Source organism: Merops nubicus, unplaced genomic scaffold (assembly GCF_000691845.1).
Source record: "Merops nubicus isolate BGI_N331 unplaced genomic scaffold, ASM69184v1 scaffold883, whole genome shotgun sequence".
NCBI classification, from domain to species: Eukaryota; Metazoa; Chordata; class Aves; order Coraciiformes; family Meropidae; genus Merops; species Merops nubicus.
This window is the reverse complement of record NW_008600701.1, coordinates 10,682-34,592: the sequence shown is the minus strand read 5'-3', so window position 1 is coordinate 34,592 and position 23,911 is coordinate 10,682. Positions and strand designations below refer to the sequence as shown.

Below are 23,911 nucleotides of genomic sequence, written 5' to 3'. Positions count from 1 at the left end.
TTTCCTAATGCGTAACTGGACTTCCTAAGAAGTACCAGGAGCTCAAAACAAAAGGATGTCTACGCAAAAGTGTAAGTGCAAGGTAAACATGAAATAGTATTTCCCTGACCAATCCATAGTTTAATGTTCTTTTGAGATGGTGAATTAGTGTTGAATAAAACTTGATAGATCTGTCTTTCATGAATATATCTGCTAGGTTTTGACTTCTTCAGCATTCACAACATCTTACAGCAATAGCCAGACATTTTAACCAGATGCCTTTTGAAGCAGTACCTTCTTTTCTAGTTCTTGTTCTGAACTCACATCATGATTTCACTTCATGAACCAGTTTTTATATTATGTGAAATACAGAATACTTTTCATGACAATTTTACAATGAATTTTAAGGCAAAATATTTTGCAAACATCTGAATAATTAGAAAGTGCAGTAAGTGATAACTATAAAGACAATAGGTATTTGGAGTATTTACTGAGGAAACAATAACCAAACACTGTATCTCTTTCAGTGACACAGAAACATACAGTTCTATGGCTCTGCTTTTACAGTACTCTCTCTATATTTTCAAATTCTATTTTAACTGGTGTAATAATTAAGGCAACAGCTTCAACTGTGATTTTACTTTTTCCCCAAAAGAAGCTTGTTCTGAGGTGCTGACATGGTATCCTGAGAAAAATCTTTAAATTTAAATATGCCTCTAAGAGCAGAGATGCACACAAAGGTGTTTTTTAAAGCACTGACAAACAGGAAAAAAAAAAAATTCAAAACCAAGAAAAATGTTCCTACATACCAATAAGGACAGGGTTGGGCTGTAACCTCTCCACCCCAAATCAACTCCACACGTAAGTGCTAACAAAATTTGTGAACCCAGCAGCATTAGTACAGGACTTTTTATTATTAGCCCACTTATTTTATTTATTTCTTTGTATATATAATAAACACAAAGGGAACATAAACCTTATATACCTACCTGCATAAAATATGTTTGTAGTAATATAATACACAAGAATTACTATGGTATAATATATATAGTATAATATATGTTAATCAATAACAAGTATGCAAGTATTTTTTTTACAATTAATTAATAAGGTTGAGACTCACCTATAAAAATCTTCAAAGTTCAGTTCAGCTTTTCCTTTCTTGCCAAAAAAGTGTACAAGCAGTGTAGTATCTGACAGTGAACTTGAAATATCATCAGCACGCTTAAACATTAGAGTGAAAAAAATTAAAGGGTCAGTTACAGAAGTATAATCTGAGAATGCCTTTCATCACAATAGACCTTTCCATTAGAAGTTTGTGGTTTATGTTCACAGTCTTAAAAAAGATTTTAGTATTAAAACCCACTAAATTAATTTAGTCATGCAATTTTCACACAAAATAGCATTAGGCTGTTAATTGCATTTAGTAGAAAACACTTCAAAAAGCAATATAATATAATAGAAGCTGCAATGAAGGGGGGGAAAAGCATGAAAAATAAAATCAGAATTTTTTTTTTTAAAAAAAGTTCTCATTAGTTGAGGCAAACCATAAAAATAACTCCCTTTGTACACAATCTCCTTTCCCTTCTACTATGCACTTATGAAGAAATTAAACGACTTCACTTCACATACTCTTATATTTCAAAATTATTAAGTATGGGAGTGCATTCCAAAAGCACTCACATCAGTCACGTGTATTTTATATGATTCTTTGCTATTAGAAACAGATGACTACAGTTTAAATTTTATTGCCCAAATATACTTAAATCAACAGAATTTTAAGAAATGTTGAAATCATGAAGTAATATTTTGACTCAGTTTCTTAAGAATGTTATCTATGGAGTATATGGTCTCTCCAACAGACAGGAATCTTTGAACATATACTAACACTTTTTCCATAATAAATATCAGCTTTGAAGACACAGATTAGAATAAGAAAACCAACTAATTTTTACCATTTATAATAGGAAGAGTTGCAAATAGGAACATATAAACAGAACTATCATCTGTGTATGGTGATTTTGCAGCATTCCACTTTTTAACTACATATTCTTTACTCTTAACTGCCATGTATGTGCATTGATTTTACCTCTTTTACAAAAAAAATTCTTGATATATTGAAGAGATGGAATAATAATTCAATAATATAAGGCTCTTGAATAAGCCATAGTAGTCCACCATGGAAATGTCCTTCTGGCATTAAAGTGCATCTGCCAACACTTGAAATTCAAAAAGTAATATATTTAGTCTCCTTGTTGCACCTGCGTAGGGAGAACTTTCTGTCCAAGCTCCAAGGTGTTTGGGAGATGTAACAGTACAAATTTATCATCATAATGATAGATTGTAAGCCTATGGGACTTATTCTAACTATAGAAAACCTTTTATACTGATCTATAAAGATCTGCATATACAAACCTGCAAGCTGCACTCAGAGTCCTTTAAGTCCGACTTTATTTCATAACTGAAGAGGCTATCAATTTATACAGATAGAGAAACTCTAAATGAAGAAACTAGGAAGAAATTTTAACAGTATGCAGTATTTCAACATTAAGTACCATGAAAAAAAAATTTCATATCTACATTCTCTGAAATAAACTATTATTTTCAAATTTACACACCAATTTGTAAATAGTGTAAAATGCAATATCCACTAAGAGTATTTATGTACCAACAACAAGGGAAAACATGAGGCAGTCCCAACACAAATCCTTTTCTTTCACCTTCCAAGAACTAAAGAAATGAGAGAGACCTTTCTGTACTTTATTATAATCAGTTTAGGGTTCTCAGGATTGTATTTCATGTACTCTAGCTTCCTCTTTATTCTCATATTCTTCTCCAGGGAGAAATAAAATGACATAGTGTATATATAGGTAGAAAGATATTTCATGTCCTTCTATGAAGACAGCTCCATTCTTCAAGTGAGCAAACTAATTCTGAAAAGTAATCACTATTTGTCTTTTAATATTGTTATCCTCCACTACAGGACACAATATACTGAAATGCAGATACCCTGATTTCTTAAGTCTTTTAAGCGGTTAAATCCCTAAGCACATTCAAACAATTTCCCTCAAGTACACTGAAAAGATATCAAATGTTAAATTACAGCCTTTCATCTTGCAAAAACATTTAAAAACCTTAGACTTAGGTTGCATTCACCCATATTAAAAAAACATTAAAAAAAAACATACAATCTGTAAGTCTTTTCACAATTGCCATTTGGTCAGCCTCACTAAATGAAAAAAAAAAAACAAACAAAAACCTTCCCCCAGAAACCCAACCCAGTGTGCTTTCTCTGCAGAACTGCAGGCAACTGAAAACTATTCCTGTGCTCCGTCTGCACTGATAGCATTAGATAAAGTATCTCTCTCAAGGAATAAGGATAAAATCAAAAGCCTTAATAATTTAAAACTTTACTTATTCTCCATAATAAAATAATTTTTGTATTTTAGATCAGTGAAAGTGAAATGACCACACCTGTTTCCACATACATAAATATAAGCCTCTATTTTGACCTAATATAGTTTGCAGTCATTTAAATGAGAAGAAACTCCTGCCTCGTTTCTCTTTACCTTTACACTAACTGTAATACATATACAGGTAAAGAGACAAACAGGAGAGACAAGTGTTTCAGTCACATTATGCTTATTGCATAATGGTAAAATCTTTTTTTCCACTCAATTTCCTGACCTCAAAAGCAGCACATCTATTTTTTTTTAATATTCTGAAAAATTATTTTCAAGCTGAGTTGCACTCATCCGTGATGGTCCACTTACAGCAACATATGATAAATATGATATATGCATATTATGCTTTGAATTAGTAAGAGCTTTCTTACTGCAAACCCATGATTTTTTCCAACAGTGATAATTAATCTGTTGATTTCCAGTTTCACTTAGTAATTTAAGGATAAACCCACCAACTGAATTCAGTGATAACTGGCGCATTCCAACAAGATGGTGTAGTTGCTAAATTGGGAATAGCAGGAACAGGACTGTAGGCTGCCCTACAAAAAACTGGATGATGAATAACTTTGCCCCAAAGAGATCTTGTAAGTTGATTCCCACAACAACGGATCTTATTTACTCTCCTTTTCAACTTACACAAGGCCTTCTGGAAAGGCTATGAAACCACACTGACTCCAGTGTGAGCCAGCTTTATGCCACTTTCTTAGTACAGATGGCTATGTTATGTGAGATGTGAGAGTACCTGGGAGAGATAAGAACATGGATGAAAGCCAGCTGGCTCAAACTTAACCCAAGCAAGATAAAGATGATTACAGTGAAAAGTGGGAAACTGTCAGGGGAGCAAACGCACGACATTTTTTTTCTTCATAAAATTATTTACAAGTGTGCAGAGAGATAGTCTACACATCTTTCATACAATTTAAATCAGTGTTTAGTATAGCTGCTGTTAGGTTTCAATTACATTATAATTACAGATAATAGGCTGAAGCATGAGATGTAAAAAAACCCTCCAAATTAAAGGTGTGGAGAGATTACCAAACTTAAGTCCACATATAGCTAGGACTGAATTCATAGCATCTAACTGTAGATTAAGACAGTTAATTCAGAAAACTCAGTGTGCCAGGCTCCATAAACAGTCAACGAAAAGAGCAGCCCTCTCTCCCAGCTGTCTCCCTTAGCTGACCAGCCAAGAACACTGATGTTATGGGTTTTAATATTTGATGGAATAAACAAGGACTAATAACTGGACTAATTGTTCAGGAACGCACCTGTTTAAAAACAAGGAAGGAAAGGCTGCTTTATTTCAAGATTACTACAAAGACAGTATTATTATGAATATTGCAACAAATATTGGTATAAAACTGAATTCTGTAGTAGTGCATTTTGTTTTGTTCAAAGGCAAATGATCTTGGGCAGAGAGAGATACAGAGAAGGCCTATTTGATACCTGGGAAATGGAGGTTCTACCTTCAGAGAAACACCACAGACTTTGCTGTCTTTAGCCTATGACAATTAGAACTGAGGGCTGTAAATGCGTTTATAAACAACACTATGAATAAGATTAACACTAGAGAAGAAACAGCCCTACGAAAATTAAAGAACAACAGACTGGTATAAATGGACGATGAGTAAATTTAGCCTGGAAATTAGAAAAAGCCCATCCAAGTCCTCAGGTTATTCAGTAGATTGGGCAGAGGAACAGCAGGGAGAAAACACTAATTACTTTTAATTTGGACCACACATTGATTATGAAGCAAAGAAAAATAACCTTTACCCTGAAGATCCGTTTCAGTTCCTTGTTCTTTTCTCATTATGATCCCGCACATGAAGTACGGAAATCGGAACCAGAGCTAGTGGGGAGTTGCTGTATGTCCTTTAATGCCACAACCAGCAGAGCAATCACCTGTACTGTGTGGGGCATAGAAAAGCCTAAATGATCTAGTTTTCTCACTTTCTTAAATGATCAATACAAATAAATGCCTTAATTATCTGAAAGCAGATCATGAAACAAGAATCCTATTAGATTTTAAAGCATTATGGACATTAATTTGACAGCTCACTAATACTACTAGTCCTCCATAGTGATTGTATAATATTAGAAAAGACTGACTAATGTTTTGGTTACCTTAAAACATTCCTGGTTTTATTCAACAATTGAAATAATCTTTGTGTGATACTGCTTTTGTGAAGGTAAGCTCTCATAGCGTACATAAAAACGACATTAAGTACCTAAAGATTAAAAGCTTAAAGGGGTGCAAGTCTCACTAAACTTGTCATATCACTAGACAGAACCTAAATTACAAGGGTTTCTTGAATCACTTCTCCAACTGTGAAATAGCATCACTATGAGTGTTAGAAAATGTTTCTTATAGTAAGGCCTGAAAAGGATTTGATCTTCCAACTCTTTCAAAAGGTAACTTGGAAATGATAACTTTCAATTACTGCACCACACAGAACCAAATCCGTTTCATCTCAGAACTTTCAGGTTTTCAAACAAAAGTAATTAAAAGGAAGAGAAGAAACCAAGTGCATAAAATAAGAAAATAATCAGAACAGAAAATAAAATAACAGTCTGGATATGGACCAGAGACAGAGGTTGTCTTGTACCTCTGCAAGGTCCGAAAAGAGTGCTTGGCTTGTGCTACGTCTCAAAGTATCCCAATAACTTCTGGGGACAAGGTCCTCTCCTTCTGTTTTAAGAACCTGCAGAGTTGTCAAGAAGCACAGTTGTTTGAAAACCAAAGAACAACAAAAACAACGGCTTACAGACTTTAAAATCTTTTCCAACTGATCTTCAAAAGTGTGGCTTGATTTTTTTGCTTCTACACAAGACAAATTTCCACACAGTTACATGACACCTTGTAAATGAAAGGAACACTGGTCTATTACACCTATTTGCTTATCACTCATAACTTGGCTGTGCCAAAAATATTACTACCAGATGCCACTTCCCAAACAAATCAGAGAAAGCATAAAGTGAAAATATCTTTTAAAAGTACATGTGAAAATGTTCATCTAAACTCATCACTTTGCTGGTGTTCTGAACAGTTCCATTTTGACAAAATTAATTTCTACACTCATGAAATTTGCCTTCTCATTGGTCAAAATATAGTTATGACCACACAACTAGTGATATAAAATTAATTTCATCCAATAATCAGGATGGCATCCTTGCACCAATAAAGAAATGCAAAAAACAAGCGTAGTAAGTCCAACTTAAACTGTAATATACTTATCAAGAAAACACTCTGCACATCTGATGACCAAACTTACCTTGCTTAAACAGAAAATGTGTTTAATCTCTCCAAGGAAAACATGCTTACCCTTTTGCTCTGAAATCCTTCATTTTTGGAAGCCTGAAAAATTCTCCCTTATTAAAACAGGCCTTCCTTTATCTTGCAATTAGTCTTGGAAGATCTACCAAAGCATTTCTGTTTTTTTGTTTTTGTTTTTTTTTTTCCCCGAAGAGTCTAGGGGGGTGATCCTAAAGACAGCAGAAAACTATTTGAACTTGGTTAGGGTTACTGCAACTGAATGAATTTTCACCTTGTCTCTCCACATGTTAATCTAAACTAAGTCTCCTGCTTTCACAGCTCCCCATTCATGTCCATCTGGGTAGGCAAGAGAAAGAGCGAGTTTAATCTTCGAAGTACAAAGGAAAACTATTTTTTTTTTGACTCAGCACATGCTCTTCTCTTAGAAGATTTATGCTGTTGTGGAATCTGTAAAACCACATTGCTATCATAAAGAATAAAGTAGACAGTTGAAGTTTTATTGCTTCCATGTATTCTAAATTATGTCAGCAGATTTTATATGTATTGCTTCTACAAGTTCTGTTATGTACTTCCTTCACTAACCAGCTCAACTCAGCTCTTTCTGTAATTTGCCATCAAAGAAACATGACAAACTACCACAAATTATACATGTGTTTAATGTATATTTTAGTTTTGTTTCTTTTTTTAAAAAAAATGGTCTTATCTTTCACTTATTATGGGGTTACAGTTCCTATGCTGTGGCCACAGTATTCAATTTGTTTACTTCAGTGTATATTAGGTCCTTACCAGTTTCTCTCTTACACTTACTTATCTCTTTGATGTTTACTGGGTCATGTGAATGAACAACATCTCATCTTTTTATGCATACAATTCTGCAATTATCTATTTTAAGTGTTCACTAAATTAATTCTCCTATTGGAGATTTCACTTGAGCTAATGGAATTAGTACCTCTGGGCATGCATATTTTATTTTCCTTACATGCATTTCATAATCATTATCATGTTCTGGTTGGCATTTGGCTTGGACCCATGCAATACATGCAGAATGAGCCTTAACACACAACTGCAGTATGCACCAGAGCATGACTTGAAAATAATAACCTTTGCAAATGAAAATATAAAACTATTTAATATATTTAAAATATCCCTGTATTCACTCTGTGGCTTATAGACCTTGACAGTTTTCAAAAAAGTTAGAGCTCTTTATAAGGATGAAGTCCAGCAGTCTGGACTATCCCAAACATTTTAGTGCTACATCTCCTTGGTCTTGTGTATCTTCGACTGCCCAAGACATCAAGGGAGACTGAAGCCTAACTACTTAGCTTTCAGTTCAAACCAGGAGGCAGCACAGGAATATTGCAACCACTGCACACCATCTTTCACTGCAGTAAAGCCCGATCTAAAATCCACTGAGCCATAAAGCCTCACATTTCCTACTGCTTATTGATTTGTTCTGTAAGTGAAGCACAAAAATGTAAAAGTCTCTTCTGGTTTCTTTTTTGGGGGAGTGAGAGGGACGTGGGGAGAGGGAACAAAGAGGTGAAGAACTCATTTGACTAATTATTACTTCACAGTATACATAAGGAGATAAGACAGAGCTGGATCAAATGACTCCTGCAGGATAACTTAATTGACTTACATTAATTAAAAACAAGTCTATAATTTCTTACGTGTTTTTTTTTTTTTTCCTTTCCTTTAATAATACTTTCTTTTCATATAAATAGAGAGATCAACCTTTCCTCCTGGTAGGCTTGCCTGTTTCAAAATGTGTGCAACAAGCATGCGCAATCTTTCATGCAAGGAAAAATCCATCACATTTTTACTGATTAGCATAAGCAATCAATGAAAAAAAGATAAACAGTAGATTTTCTTATAGCCTATTATTTTGCCTCACTGGTGAAGACTGCATAAATTGGAAAAAATTAGAGTACATACACTGTTAGTAGAAGTATGATATCCATAAAGTTGAAGACGCTGACATACAGTAAAAACGGGCCAAGCCAAGTATCACATGTCAGAATGAAGCCAAAAGGAGATAAAAAAAAAAAAAACACAACAGAATAGGTTAAGACAAGTAAATGTTTATTTTATATATTATTAGTTTGTTTGTTTTCAAAGTGACAGTGAAAAAAAAAATGGCTTCTCTTCAATCTCATTCTTCAAATTTTCAAAAGAGAAGTACTGAGTTGTAGATTCATCAGGAGAAATGTTGTTTTGCAATCTTTTACTTTTTAATTATTATTTTTTCTCTTCAATAACTGCAGTTTAGGCTAAATATCGCTTTTTTATTTATACAAAGTTATGCATATTCTTTTAATTATATGAATTGTTTTTTAAAAAATTGGAAGTGCTTAGTGAAATGTATATACACAGCTTTGTCCTACATCAAAGGAAAGAAACCAATTACCAGCTACAACAATCCTAATTTTACTTACCAGCATTGCACGTTTTTCTTCATCTCCTTTTCTTTCTCGTTTCTCATTTTTTTTCCTGAAAATATCTTGTAGCTAAAAAACAAACCATTTTGTTCTTTTTCAGTTTTCAGACTATTACACATGCGTAAGAATCACTGATGGTGAGGAACAAGCATGTAAAATAATGCAAACATTATTAAAATGTAGTTCTTTACTAAAATATCAGCGTTTCACTGATCTTTTACTGTTCATATTCATGCCTTCATGTTCTTTCTGTGACCTCAACCACCACACAGAAAGGAAAAAGGAAATATTTTTTCCACAAACTTAGGTTAATAATTCTATTTGGGAGCACAATACTAAGAACATCCTACATTTTACTTTGCCTTTACATTTTAGCCAATATAGTCTACACAAAAAGGGGGAGTTCAAGCCTGTTTCACCATCTCTAGGCACATCCTTTCTTGTTGGGTACTAATTAGTATCTGTGCAGCTATGTAGTCAGCTGGATCAATCTTTTTTTCACATTGTTAGTTTTGAACCATATCAGTCCTTACTCCTGCTGGCACAAAGGGAGGGGTGGAAACACCTGGTGGGGGTGAAACATTTCTCTTCAGCAACAACAAACTACTACTCAAGAGTAATTTATCAAGTACCCTTTTTTTTCAAGTCTGTTCAAAGAATACCTTCAGGTCTTGTAAAATACCCCTTTCTCAACTTTCTCTACATTAAGAGCTTTAAACATGACTTCTGAGAAAACCTCAAATACAAGACTTAAAACATACAGATTCTTGAGCATATTTATTTTTTTGAGATTATAAGGTCTTCAGAGTAAGAACTGGCCTGTACACATCTATCTTTGTAAGTATCTCATTTTGTTTATGTATTCTTATTTATAGCAATACTTACTCATATTCCCAAGCCATTAGAAAAAAAGTGTCACAACACTGACTTTTCACAAGAGAAAGCACTATTAACTATGCTGCTATCTGTATCTCTACCAGGGAACTTCAGCTTTGCAAAAATTGCACGTGAAAATATTGTGCTGCCACTTGTAGCATTTACTAATCTCAAAGTGGGCTGAAAGAAGAATAAACACTGTGGCTGACAAATATGTCCTATCTAGAACAAAACGTCATGGCATACAGACACAACTGTGGCAGTCATTCCAAAGACCTGATCTTACCTACCAGAACTCTGACAAATACCTGATACTGTAATGACATGCACACAGATCCCTCCGCAGGGATTGGAATGTGAAAGATGAAGTGCATGTGATACATTTTGCTAGTAAATTTTTGAACTTTAATTTCAGAATACCGTATTTTGGAGCAGGCAGATGACTAAGCCAAAGGGATATAAGCAAGCTCTACTGTGGGGGTATGACAACACTGAAATAAATTAATACAGTGTTTAGCAATTAAATAGTAAATATGTTTATAAATAACTTTTTATGGATTCCCAAATGGACTACTCTGTTCTGGATTTGTCTATAAGGCAAATACAAACCAGAATATTGTGTGTGTCCCTATATCTGTTTTTGAGTATGGGATCAGATTATGGACCTTGGTATGGGTTTTTTCTATTTTTTTTTTTTTTTGCAAACCTGCAGTCACAAATTACTGTAACCTGTGCTGACAAGGAAAGAGTCGTGATGGGACATCTAGGTGGATCACCTAGAGTATTACCAGTTTGCACCCCAAAACTGTGGAAAGAAGAAAGGTAAATGAAACCAGAGAAGCAGAAAGAAAATACCTTCTGAAAAGTGAAGTGACAAGCCATCAAGAAGGAGAAAAGAGGGGCAGTAACTGAAAAGCCAGAAAAGACTGGTAAAAAGCAATGCATCCTTGGGTGTATTTCCCTGCCACAGAGGCAAAGGGAGCAAGATTCTGTTGCATTCATCATGAAAGCACTTGCTAAACTTCTGGAAATGGATCTTTTGTTCAGGAGTGCTATATGATACCAGCAGTAGGAAAGGGAACACAAAAAAGGATCTAGGCGTATTTTCATAGGAACAGTTTAAAATAGGATAATGAGATTGACTGCTGAAAGCTGCAAAAAAAGATCTCCTGTAACAAGCCAAGGCAATCCTTCTGTTACCTGACCTCACCCCCATGACATAAGCAAAGAGGAAAGCGCAAACACCATGGAATTAGTTTACAAAACCACTACAGTTGTTATCAGAAAAAAAAAACTTATGGGGTTTGATCTAATAGTTGAAGGGTCATGGACACAGTAATCAAGCAGAGTTAGGGTCATGATTAATCTCTACAAATTTATTAAATACAGTAATACTTGGACAACACTATCCTAATGTTTGAAAGTTCTCCCTTCTTTCTTCTATCCACCAAGTCTGGTAGCAGAAAAAAAATTAAGGAGAAACTTGTATTAGGGACCATGACAGAGAACGAATAAAAAGCAGAATGTGAAGAGGACTATTAGAAGCACAGTTAAAAAGAAAGATGCAATAGTTAAATGTTTTCCTTACTTCCCATCTTATACACTTGACATCATTTTCATCACCAGTTTCTGAGAGACAAAGCCTCCTGCTTCAATTTCCTCCCACTTAGCTGTTGTAATGAAAGCCTTTTATTTTTTTTTATGTTAGCCTATTCCACTACATTCTGTTTTATTGAATCACGAAAGACTTCCCCCCTTCTTGCCTTCTATTTGTCCTTTGGCCCATAAATCCAAAGTTTGCTGGCTTTTTCTCCCCAACTGGAGGACATGATTATTAGGAATCGTCAAATATACGGGTGTGTAAATTTAATATTAGAATTCAAAAAAATTATCAGCATCCCACAATTTCCAAGTGTTGACAGCTTCCCAAATGAATAGGACCTGTTCTACTTAAGCTATGCCACCAGTAAAAAAGCCCCCAGATCTCAGATCTCATTTTCTTGAAAAGGAGAACTGAGGGATGTTCAGTGTGTTAAGGAGTTTCTTTCATGTTTCTGCTGTCCTTAGGTTAGCCTTGCTTATCTGAATCCAGTCTTAAAACTTGATTTGCACACAATTAAGAAAGAGCACACGGAAAATGCAGGTGTCATCATTTTAAATACATTTAAATACATTTAAGTGTGGTCTGACACTTAAATCCATTCTACATGTGTTTCAATCTTTGTATTTCGTTCCATCTTCTTCAGTAAGGCAGTGGGGCTTTTTCTCATATGTATTTATTGTATTTATAAATAAAATCAACTACAGAAAAAATGTGTGGAGATAAGAACTTATGTCTTCTGCAAATATATATATATTTTTAAAGGATACAATTAAATTCTTACTATCAATTTTTTACTTCAACACTGACATTCATCTAGAATATCATCAATTATTCCTCCCATGTCTTTTAAAATCAGAAAATAAATGAAATGAAAATAATTCTGAAATAGCCCTCTCGCTCCAAGGCTTTTAATTTTATACTTGTCAGTGCAAAGATCACTCTCCTGTACGTGGTGGATCTATAACCTGAAAACTTACAAAGTATTCTAATTTTCAGACACAATTACCAGATTTAGCATGATCAAATTAAAAACTATAATGAATGATTTAAGATTTTCTCAAGTGCCAAATTCTTCTTAACACACAAGCTTCAATGGTATGTAAAATAAGCTAATTTTTCTTTTAAAATCTGTAGTGTAACTAAACCTTGGATGCAAGAAAACTACTGCCAAGTTCTAGTCCTGCCAACTGTTTCAAAGCATATGAAAATTATCCAGCTCAAAGTCCTGATTTTGCTAACAGGAATATTCTCATTACAAAGAAATCACTGATCTCCAGCTCAGCAAATTGCTTCAGCATATGGATTTCATGGGCTGAGCTAGATGTACGTGCAGTATGTTTTATTTCATTACAAATCTTGTCCAAAACAGATAGTAGTGTCACATTATGTCAATCAATATTTTCAGGTCACTCGGGATCACAAGCAGAATGAATGACTGAGTGGAGTGGCCTCCCATGAAAAGATTCTTTAGCACATCCCTCTACCTCTATCACAGATTCACAGAATTATGTAAGTTAAATAATTCTGCGGAGCATTGATACAGCAATAACACTTTTATAGCCCAAATATCTGTGAATCTAGTAGTACTTAAAAATATCTGGAATAAAAACTGGAATTCAACTCCAAAAATAATTTTATACAATACACTTGTGCACTGCAATAAGGAGCTACTATTTACAGTTTGCATTAGATTAACCATTTACATTAAATAAGGCAAATAACTACCTTCAGTGAAGAAAAAGCTCATGTTATAATTTTTTATTGACACCATCATGAGTCATAATGCAAACATAAAAAAAGAATTTCAAGAATACATCAAAATATTCAAAGACTGAAAATATACATACCACTAAGAATTCCTTTTTGTCCACCATCTCATTGCCATCAGTATCAAACATGTTGAAAGCAATTCTAAAACCTGCATGTGGCTCTGTCAAAATAAATCCCATTCAATTATTTATTTGCTTGGAAAGAAAGCAAATACAAAACTAAGAAATTATTTGGTGTCTGTTTATAAAAAACATCTCCTCAACTAATTTAAATTAGTACATCTGTGTACATAGTAATTGCAAATCATAACATCTGTAAAACAGTATTATACATGTTATGAAAACAGAAGCCATACTCACAAATTCATAGATTAGGGGAAATAGACAGTAGAAACAGAACATGAAATAGCCACAAAAAAAAAAAATCTCACAGTAATGGCTGGTTGGGTAGTTAAGACTGTTAGTTCATAACTAGAGTCGATTTTATGTTACAAACCAGAAATTTGTAGAAAATAGATTTTGAATGAAAACACAGTGTTCAAAAAGAGACTTTAAAAATTTGTGCCAAAAAATGTACAGGATGAAACCTCTGATCAGAACAAATGATATGCTGAAAGTGACCCAGAATTGAAATTTGACATAAGGTCAGAATTTTAAATTGTTTCCAAAACAAGGGGACTTTGAAGGTAACTGCAAGTGAAGCCTTTAGACAACACTTTGGTTATATTCAATGATTTGCAGTATGGATGAATTATGGCCAAAAGTTTGTCCAGGTAACAAAGGAATGATGGAAGAATATCCATCAAACCAGTGGTTAGGGATATTAAGGGTTCAGGGTTAAGCCTCTGCTCTGATTCATAGTAAGAATCCAGATCATGTCTGAAAAAAAAAACCCTAATGAATCCAATAGAAATTTTTTAATTGCATACAAATGAATGACAAGTAAAACAGGTCACTCCTTCCCAGAAAACACCTCTTAAAATATCAAAAGAAAGTCTGTATTTGGCTTAGTTTACTCTAAGCTATTCTTCGGTTTTATGGGTGGTAGAAGAATAAGTATTCAGTTTTGTTAATCTTCTAGCATAAATAAACATTTACTTTATTTGGACAGATATATTTTATCATCTCAATAATGTCACACATTATGAATGAATAGGTGAAACAACCCAGTAATAATGTGTATCTTACTCTCCATATATTTGGTGTCCTGCATTAACATCAGTATAATCAGCTAGAAATTTTTTAGGAATTTCAAAGAAGAAAATAAATTTAGGCTTTTAACTAGGGTTTAGATGAAGTGTGTGCCTCAACTTTCTCAACAGTCAGTAAAAGGTGTTCTAGATAACAAAGCACTTAAATAAAACATAACACAGGATTCCAATATGAGAGGAGAAGTTCAAGAGGACATAGATCCATATGCTTTTTTATTTCCCATATTGGGATACGAAGGAGATGGGGGTAAAAAGAAGAGAAAAAAAAAAGTATTGTAATATACAGGCAATACATTCTGAGCTTAGAAATTTGTAAGGAAGTTTTGGTGTTTTTTCTCCAAAAATACTTACTTGTTAAAATACATAAGAGAAATAAATATTCTGTGTAAGATATCACACCTGAAGAAAAAAAAAAAATTATGCCACATTAGCTTCACCTTGTCTTCACATCCTGAACTTGCAAATATTAAATCTATGCACAAGGAGAATTTTTGTAAATGTGCATATGCATATTTATACTTGTGTGAATGTGACTGTATTCAACCTGGCCAATAAGTTATTTGTCTAAATAGTGACCTGTGGTGTAGGGTATTTTGTTTGGGTTTGTTTTGGAGTATTTTAGGGGAGGAATACATCAAATATGTCAGCTAAACAACTACGGTCAGTATAGAACGGTCCATTATAAAGAAGTTGGCTAGATTCTTAGATGTGAATATATGATTTTATTTTCTTTCTGAAAACTTCACCAATAATTCACAATAAGTGCACGTCCTATATTAATTGGCACTTGGCCTCATGTAACTCATGTAACTCATGAAAGCACAGACTTGGGCTTTTGAGCTGTCCTTACATGCACATTTTTATAATAAACACCTGAAATTTATACTGAAACACTTACTAAATGAATGTCTAAATTTTGTTAAATATTTTTAAAGCCTGTTAGAGATATCTGTACTATCTCTTCTTCTACATTCAGAAGATCTATAAGGAATATATTCTAAGCTTTTCATCTTTCATTAGATGTGAAAAAGCAATTTTTGTGTGGAATGGCACTTCCTTTTCTCTTCAGAAGCGACTAAGGCAAAATTTAAATTAGAGCTGAAGACAATATCCAAATAGTATGTCTGGTACCACAAGTTGTATTTCTGCTTTCTAGCTCTAGGGCAAAGAGATAACCTTGCAGATGCTCATAGTACCAACAAAGAGAAGCATCTTACAGTTCAGTAAAAAATGAAAACACTGATTTGCAGCTCTCCCCAAAGCCCTTAGCTCTAGCGATCTTCAAGGCTGAACTAGCAAAACTGGTTCCTGTTTTCTCAACCAACTGATTTTGTCTGTCCTCCCAAAACTAAAAGTGTTAAGTCAGTCCACAATATTAGACCATTTCAAAAGAGTTAAAAAAAAAAAAAAGTATTTAGATGCCTGAGAGTAAAGATGTCTATCAGCTGGGATTTTCAAAGTTGCTGGCTGTCTCCTTGATTTCAGTCCAAGTCAGGTGCAAAAGTTTTTACAAAAACAGCCACATCTTTGCATGTTTGAATATCTTTTAAAATCTGGCTTAACTCAGTATGTAAATAGTCATCTGAAATTTTTTTTCACTGAAAAAGCTGTACAATTGAAACTGAAAACATTGTATCATTCATGTTGATTTTACAAGTGTTGAACACACTAAACATCAGCACTTCCAACACTATCGAAGAAAGAAACTTTGGCATTTTCTACTGTTTACAGCACAAAAAGTTCTAAAATAATTCTGTCCTGAAACAGTACTCTGCAGGGACTTTCCATCCTCCTGAATAGCTGAATATGAAAATCTCATCTATATTTCTCTTGGATCTGTCCAAATGCCTCAACTTTTGATAATACAGTACTTCTCCCTAAAACCCAATTCTCCTGAAAGAGGAGAACCTTCAAGAGAATCAGGTCTCCTATCCTCAAATGTAAAAGAAAAAAAACAAACAATCACAGAGATCTCCATAGATATCACAGAGACCCGAACATAGAGGCAATACAAAAAACAGATAGTAACTGTCTTTGGAAACAAATCACATACCAGAAAAACAAAACAAAACAAAACAAAACACTAAATCCCTCACCCTTTACAAGCTGAAACACTGCCCTCCAGTTTTCCAATTCATGGAAAACCCCCATATTTTCCCATCTTTTAATCCAAGAGCACACTTAAGTGTTCAGGACCAAGATATTACTACTGCTAGTAGACCTTACTAAGAAGGCTATTAAGTATTTTAAATATCACCTACACTTTTCCTCATTTACACACAGCTCCACACTGAAAGCAAAGACTAAATGCAAGCATTTAAGTAATACATGCTCTGTGCTTTATCTTCTTGATTTTGCACAGCAGCCTGCAGAAATTAGTTTTCAAGGACCCACTAGAATCTGTTTGGACAAGCAGCTCTCAAGAAATCAGATACCTCAAAGGTTCTCATTCAATGATGTAAAATGTTCTCTAATGGCTAGTCAATAAATGTAAATATATATTTTTATTTGTTTGATGACACCTTCTTTGTTGTAAAACAGAGGAAGAAAATGCAATTGCCAAGTAGTCCATCACAGGTATGAAGAGAGCACTATAAAACGCCTTGAAAGTGTTGTCTCCTTTTGTTTGTACTGGTATACTGAAGCTTTAGACAGATAGCTCTAGTTGATTGCTGTGCGTGCTATGGGAGAGAGGGTGTGAAGTGATGACTGAAGGGAAAGAAAAGCTTACATTAAGAGAAGAAAAGAAGAGAGGGAGGTCACTCAAGGGTAAAATAAAAATAAAACTTCAGGACAACTGGTATAATTCTGTGTGGCTCATATGATTTAAATTAATCTATGGGAAAACAAAGGTACTTGGGTTTTCAGTACTTGCTTCATTTTAAAATGTGCATGTTTTTTAAAAAAATGAGCAAATTAATCTTACGAGTTTTCATGTCATGTACTAAATAAACACTAAATTACAATTAAGGAGACCTGAATTCTATTCCTGTTCCTTTCACTGGCTCACTGAATGGCCTTATGAGTCACAAGACCCATGATCTTTTCTTATAACAGAAATTAGTTCTGTACAGCAAGCTGAAAAACTATATAAGTGCTAAAGTTTACTACTAATTTTACCCGTTTATTACACTAGTGTTGAGCCCTCTTAAATCCATCAACTTCTGTAGAATTTCACAGGCAGAAAGCTGGAGTAAGATACTGGTGAAGCAGCATAGCACACTGCACACATTTTATTACAGACTTAGTCAGCAGCATCCGTTTTTTTTAAAAACTGATGATGTATTGATTTAACAGATTCTGAAGCTGAATTTTGCTGTAATTAGTATATTAGAAGTCTGCTGTCCTGACTATACAGCAAGTAGCCTAGAGCAAGAAAATACAAGGAAATACACTGCAAAGATGTGTGAGTTTCGAATTCTCTGGAGTTCTGGCTGCAGACTGGGAAAAAATCAAGTGCCTCCATGCACTAGAGATTTGAGCCCAGGACCCTCCTTTGAGAGTAGTTGCATACTTACACCTTTAATAAACTTGAGCTGAATTTGAAACATTCAAACATCAGTTTAACAAACTCAAAGTTATCAATTCACTTAAAGAGGCTAGCTGCAAGATGTCATGATTAATACACTGTAGAGACTAAAGGAAACTTTTCCATGCTGTAAAATGTAGAAAGCAACAAACATTTTTTTACCTTTTTGAAGGTGTGACTCAGATTAAAGTACAACATGACTTTGACCACAATAAATTAATACAAATGATCATTTTGTTCAGGAAAATAAATTCTTACCACTCACCTTTGTCATTAAGATTACGGAAAAGTTTGGATGATCCTTTCCACACTGGTGGTGTCTCCATGAGTATCTGATTCAGTTCCTAAAAATAAGATTTTAAAAAGATTAAAGTATATATTTAAATATTTAATGAAGTAGTTAACAGTTTATGAGTAAATCAGTAGAAAAGACAAGAAACTGCATGCAAACCTATCACTTAATTTAACTTCAATTTACCACTTCCAAATAATTTTGGAAGTACTCAAGCACATATATAAATTTTACATGTTTGTTCCAAGAATTACTCGTCTGTGTCAATACTAAGTGTTTGCAGCAGAGTTGGAGAGAAACATGTAACACTGTTGCTGCTGAAAATACTAACCATTACTTACATTCACTGAAGCCAAGGACAAACTCCCCTGGATTACAGTAAGGTTTTCATACAAGCTCCAAGCAACTGTTCTTTTAAAACACTCAACCTGAGCTAAAGCAAACTTCACCCATGAATATGGATGTACTTTACTTAAAATACAGGGATACAGACAGTCTTTTTGCAGTATCAACAATTTGTAATTGTACAAATGTTAAAAAAGAAAGAGGCACTTAAACATCACAAAAGGTAGACTGATGTAAGTGTTTCAGGCACCTTTGGATACACCTGTTACACTTAGACACTAAAGAAACTTGGTCAGACACAGGCTGAGAAGGAATGGACAGAGGCTTGAGAGTGTCAGTAAATCCAACACAGCAGGCACAGCTGCTCAAGTATCTTTGAGATTCTGGATTCAGTTGAGTCTAAAGTAGCAAAACTTCAGAAGAAATTAAAGTCACTCTCTCCCTTTTTTTTTTTTTTTTTGGTTTGGTTTAGTGTTTTGTTTTGTTTTGAATAAAGATTAAAAAACTCCCTTATTTGTTCCCTGACTCTAAATTGACATAACAAAAGAAAGCAACTATCACAATCTGTGGTTGTAAGACAGCACAGAAATTATGGCCCACCTGCTTTGAAAGGGATCGCCACTTTTTAGCACCTGCAACAAAAGACAAAGTTATTTATGTACAGAATTTACTTATGCCAGTGTGGTGTCATTAAAATTAGACTGCATTGATACCGTGTTTTCTAGCCAAAGAAGAGGCATTTTCCCTACCTGATGACGATAATCTTTAACCTGGTTCCAAAAAGTTCTCTTTACATTATTAAAAAAAACCAAACTTAACACACACCTAAACTCCTAACTTTAAAGAACCATCTCAGATGTACAGTTTTAAATCCAACTCTGCTTCAGTTAGAGAAAAGACTTTCTACCTCCAAAAAACACCATTAAAACTTTAAGCAGGAAATGGAGGGAATTAATGTTAACCTTTGATATCAGTATTCTGAAATTCTTGTTTACTAGCAGTAGTACTACAATAGAGATTGTAGGGAGAACTGTATTCTGGCCCTTGCTTCAGGGCTACTCACACCTTTTAAAGTAAGTAAAGGAAAAATATCCTTGAAACTACGTCAGGTGATAAGACTCCCTTCAGCCATTCCTAGTAACTCAGATGCACGTTCCCTTTCACAGCTTCTGTCAGGCTCAATTTGTTTGTAAGTAGTTTTAAGAGAGGAGCTGAAGGAGGCCTCCAGTTCAGTACAGGAACTGCTCCTTTACACTGAAAACTGATGAGTCAGACTGAGCAGATGCTTCGTCCCTCACACCTGACATGACAGTCTCCACAAGCAGAGAAAGATACTCGCATTCAACAACAGTTTTCCACAACCAAGAATTCGAAACTTGAGGTTCACTGCCATCCTCTCAAGACAAACATTTGCACAGATACAGCATTAAGATAAAGCACTGTGGATACAGAATTCATGAAGGTACAAAAAGTAGCACAGTATGTAGTCAAATTAATAACTTCTTGGTTGTTATAGGTTCATTTTTACAGAACAAAACATTCAGTGGTATCAGAAATCTCTTCCTTGTGGCGAGCTCCATGCTTTGTTAAATAATTATCACAATACAGAAGCTACTTACTATGGCCTGTCACTAGTTCATGGTTAGAAACTGACTGAAATTTTAGTTTTACATATTGAAAATGTTAGCACCAAAACTGTCCACAGATCCCGCTATAACTATGGTGGAGTTATATCAAGCAACATTATAATATAAGCTAACTGATTTGCACATATTTTTCAGTTTAATTTTTTAACAACAATTAAATTCTTGTCTCAAAATACTAAATAACCCCCCCAAACAACAACATTTGCTGTACAAACTGATATATGTTTGTGTCTACCATAAAAAACTTGGGGAATAAATGTATCTAATTTTCCAACATTCATTTCATACATTATACATTTCTTTCTAGACAAGCAAGTGAAGATTTATGTGTGCATATATATTTCCTACAGCGCAGTATTAGGCTAAAATTACTGCTGTTAGAGCTAAAGGAAACAAAATATATTTCTCTTCTCTTAATTGACTTTCTAAATATATTAACATATATTCAGATGATAAAAATGTATCAAGCATGACTGCTGAAAATATTATATTTTCCCAAATATGCACCATAAAGGCAGCAGCAGCAAGTTAATTACAGCATTTATTTTATATTTTTAAAAATAACTGCCTGGAGTCAGAATTTGCATTTTATACAAGAAAATTTACTCTTACCATATTAGTGTTTAATCAAAAAGGAAGTGAACACCCTCTTGACTTTTGCAGGGTTTAAAAGATTTCCAAAGTAAATCAATCACAATAGCCACATTCACTCCATCACAAATCTCATTCAGGTCTAGTATTATTTGCTTTTCTATAAAGTAGATGTAAAGAGCTACTATTATTACTCTTCAAAGGGTATTTCTGCTTTTTTACAAAACTCAAGATCTTTCTAGTCTTCATACATTAAAAAACCCAGGTGTATGTCATGCTCTAGCATGTCAGCCTGAATGGACCAAATTATTTACAACCTGCAATTTATTTACAAAATTATGCAAAAATACAAAATAAGATGTTTAGAATGCATTATTGTATTCAGAAATGTACCTTCCTTAAACTTATTACCTTCAACAGAGCAAGACAGAAAATAAGACTTGACCAAATGGAAAAAGTGGTACTTTGACAAAGCTGCAGTGCCAAGGTTAAAATTAACATTGTGATCAGAAGCTGTATGTGCTGGAATCTGTAGGTCATCTACTTCATCTATTACTTTCTACTTGTTGCTATTCTGTCCATGTGACCCAGACAATATGACTTCCACTATAATAGTCATCCACTTCTACTTAGTTACAGCCTTTTACAGTACCCCCTTAAAATAATTATCTCAGTCATATTATCTCTGATACTAGTCTATAAAAGTAAAAGACATTCAGGTTACTTTCGATTTCAGTCTCAGAGAAGAACTGGATGCACAGGAAGGATTTTGATACAAACAAGGTTTGCTACACTGAACTTGGAAGGGTGCCTGACTATTCAACTCCAGATCTGGATAAACGGAATGGCCTTGTGAGCTTAATGCTTTTTGGTTTGGTATAGTTTTTAAAAACTGAATATTTGTTGTGAGAGAGAAGGAAGCACAAGTTTCATAATTACAGAAAAATCTTAATAGCCAACCATATATAGTGTGGTCAAACCACACTGTCACAAAAAGGAGTTAAAAGGAAACGTTTAACTTATGTCCAGTATACGGCACAAATGCTTCTTGACCATATATGGTGTACTCAATTTCTACAGTAACCAAAAAAGTAAGACTGTGAGGTCTGGGCAGACGAAGTAGATATAAAGTGCTGATGTGTATTTGTATTAACTTCTGTGATAAGGAAACTGCTTCCTCTCTTTTGACTGCAGAGCAAAAGAGAATGAAGATTCACTTTCTGGTAAGAATTTCAAAGTTTTGCAGCTTTTCGCCATCTAAGCTCCATCCTCTGTCTTCACTGTTACAATGAGATTATATCTTTATTCAAAAGTTATAGACGTTTTGATCACTGATGTGCCATGGCTGAATTCTTTCCTCTTGTTTCAGTACTGTTAAGAGAACAAAGGGGAAAAACCTAACATCTGCACAGAGCTTTAAGCTCTCCTCTGACTGTTTTAGCTGCTTTTGACTGTTCTCAGTACTAGCTTTTGTGGTGTATACTTTAGGAAGAAAGACCTAAGGTGAGTTATTATGCATGTCACACCTGAGCAAAGATATTCACTTTCCCCAGAAGTTGTGTACTGCTACCAATGCACCGCAAGCCTGAGGGCCAGGAAATCAAACTAGATCATAAATGGATCACCTTACTGTTTAGTCACTCTTTGATACTTAAAGCAAAAACTGTACAATAAGTGAACTAAAACTGATAGTTAATTTTTCATTAATTTAATTAACACTTAGTGCTAACTCTGGCAACCTTTTAAGTGCAGAAAGTGATCCCCCCAGGGGACTGAAACTCTTACTCAAAGCATGTTATTTAGAAAGCTAGTATATGATTATAAAACCTCTGTAGGGGAAAAAAAAAAAAAAAAACAAACATGATAGCAGATGACAATTTAAGATGGCAAAAATTGCAAAACAATGTTACCTTAAATTATTTGGAGAACTCGTGTCTTGCCTGCCTATTTACACAGGAACTATACAGAGGAGGAGGCAAGAGTTTTACAGCAATACTGGCCTGCTCAGAAAGAAACCATAACTCTGTGTCAATGCAAATGGCACAAATTAACTTCTTGTCTTTCATCCCTGTTGAGTTGTGATGTCTTAAGACATGAACTGATGACTAGCATACAGATGTTTACAGTCTAATAATCAGGATACTGAATGTATGCACTTAGATACAATTAAAATTCTGGAAGATGCACATTTTACCACTATCAGAAACAGAGGTAGTAATCAAAAGCAAATGGAAAACTAACACAGACCATTTTCCCTAGCAATTTTATCAATATATAAATCTGCTGCTTACCTTTGGGTTCATCATTTGTGACAGCCTGAATGAAGTCGGATGGTGTCATATACAGCTGTCCTTCAAACTCTAAACTGGCAAACCTACGAAACCTTTGCTCCCGAGGAGTTGCATAAAGGTGCAGATCTTCAAGGTCTGATCTGCTTTCTGTAACCTTCAGAGACAGATGGAAGCAATTTTAATGTATGAAAAATGTTTTGGTTTACAATTGCCACTGACCACAGAGAAACTGTAACTGCAAAGGTGATCATTCATAAGGTCAAATGCATCCAGATACACATCCATATGGCAAGAGCAGAAACTACAATCAGCATTTCATTGCTATCACTTTCAGTCTTTTACAATTTTAGCAATAAATCTTTATGCATTGAAATTGTTGACACTACCCAAGCTCAGCAACAGAAAAAAAAAAAAAAAAGGAAAAGGAAAATAAAGGAGGATGTAGGGTCTTGAATCATAGAAAAAGGGGCAACTTTAACTGAAGGAGGTTCATGTAACTTCAACATCCAGCCTTTAAACAATGCTGCTAAATTTATTTCAGTTGCCTGGTATTTCCAGAAGAGAACAGAATAAAACTTTTTTTATATTGCTTCTTAATGTAGA

At 34.3% G+C, this 23,911-nt stretch overlaps 1 protein-coding gene across 1 annotated transcript; it reads right to left on the bottom strand.

The window, feature by feature from the left end:
• Nucleotides 1-1,098: 1,098 nt before the first annotated feature.
• Nucleotides 1,099-23,462, bottom strand: LOC103770482 (calcium uptake protein 3, mitochondrial-like; the record flags this gene model as incomplete). Its single annotated transcript, XM_008937741.1, has 8 exons — nt 1,099-1,203; nt 6,050-6,145; nt 9,153-9,224; nt 13,482-13,564; nt 14,966-15,013; nt 18,409-18,487; nt 19,381-19,412; nt 23,309-23,462. Coding segments are annotated over 8 exons (669 nt in total), but the record flags the coding sequence as incomplete, so codon positions are not given.
• Nucleotides 23,463-23,911: the final 449 nt, after the last annotated feature.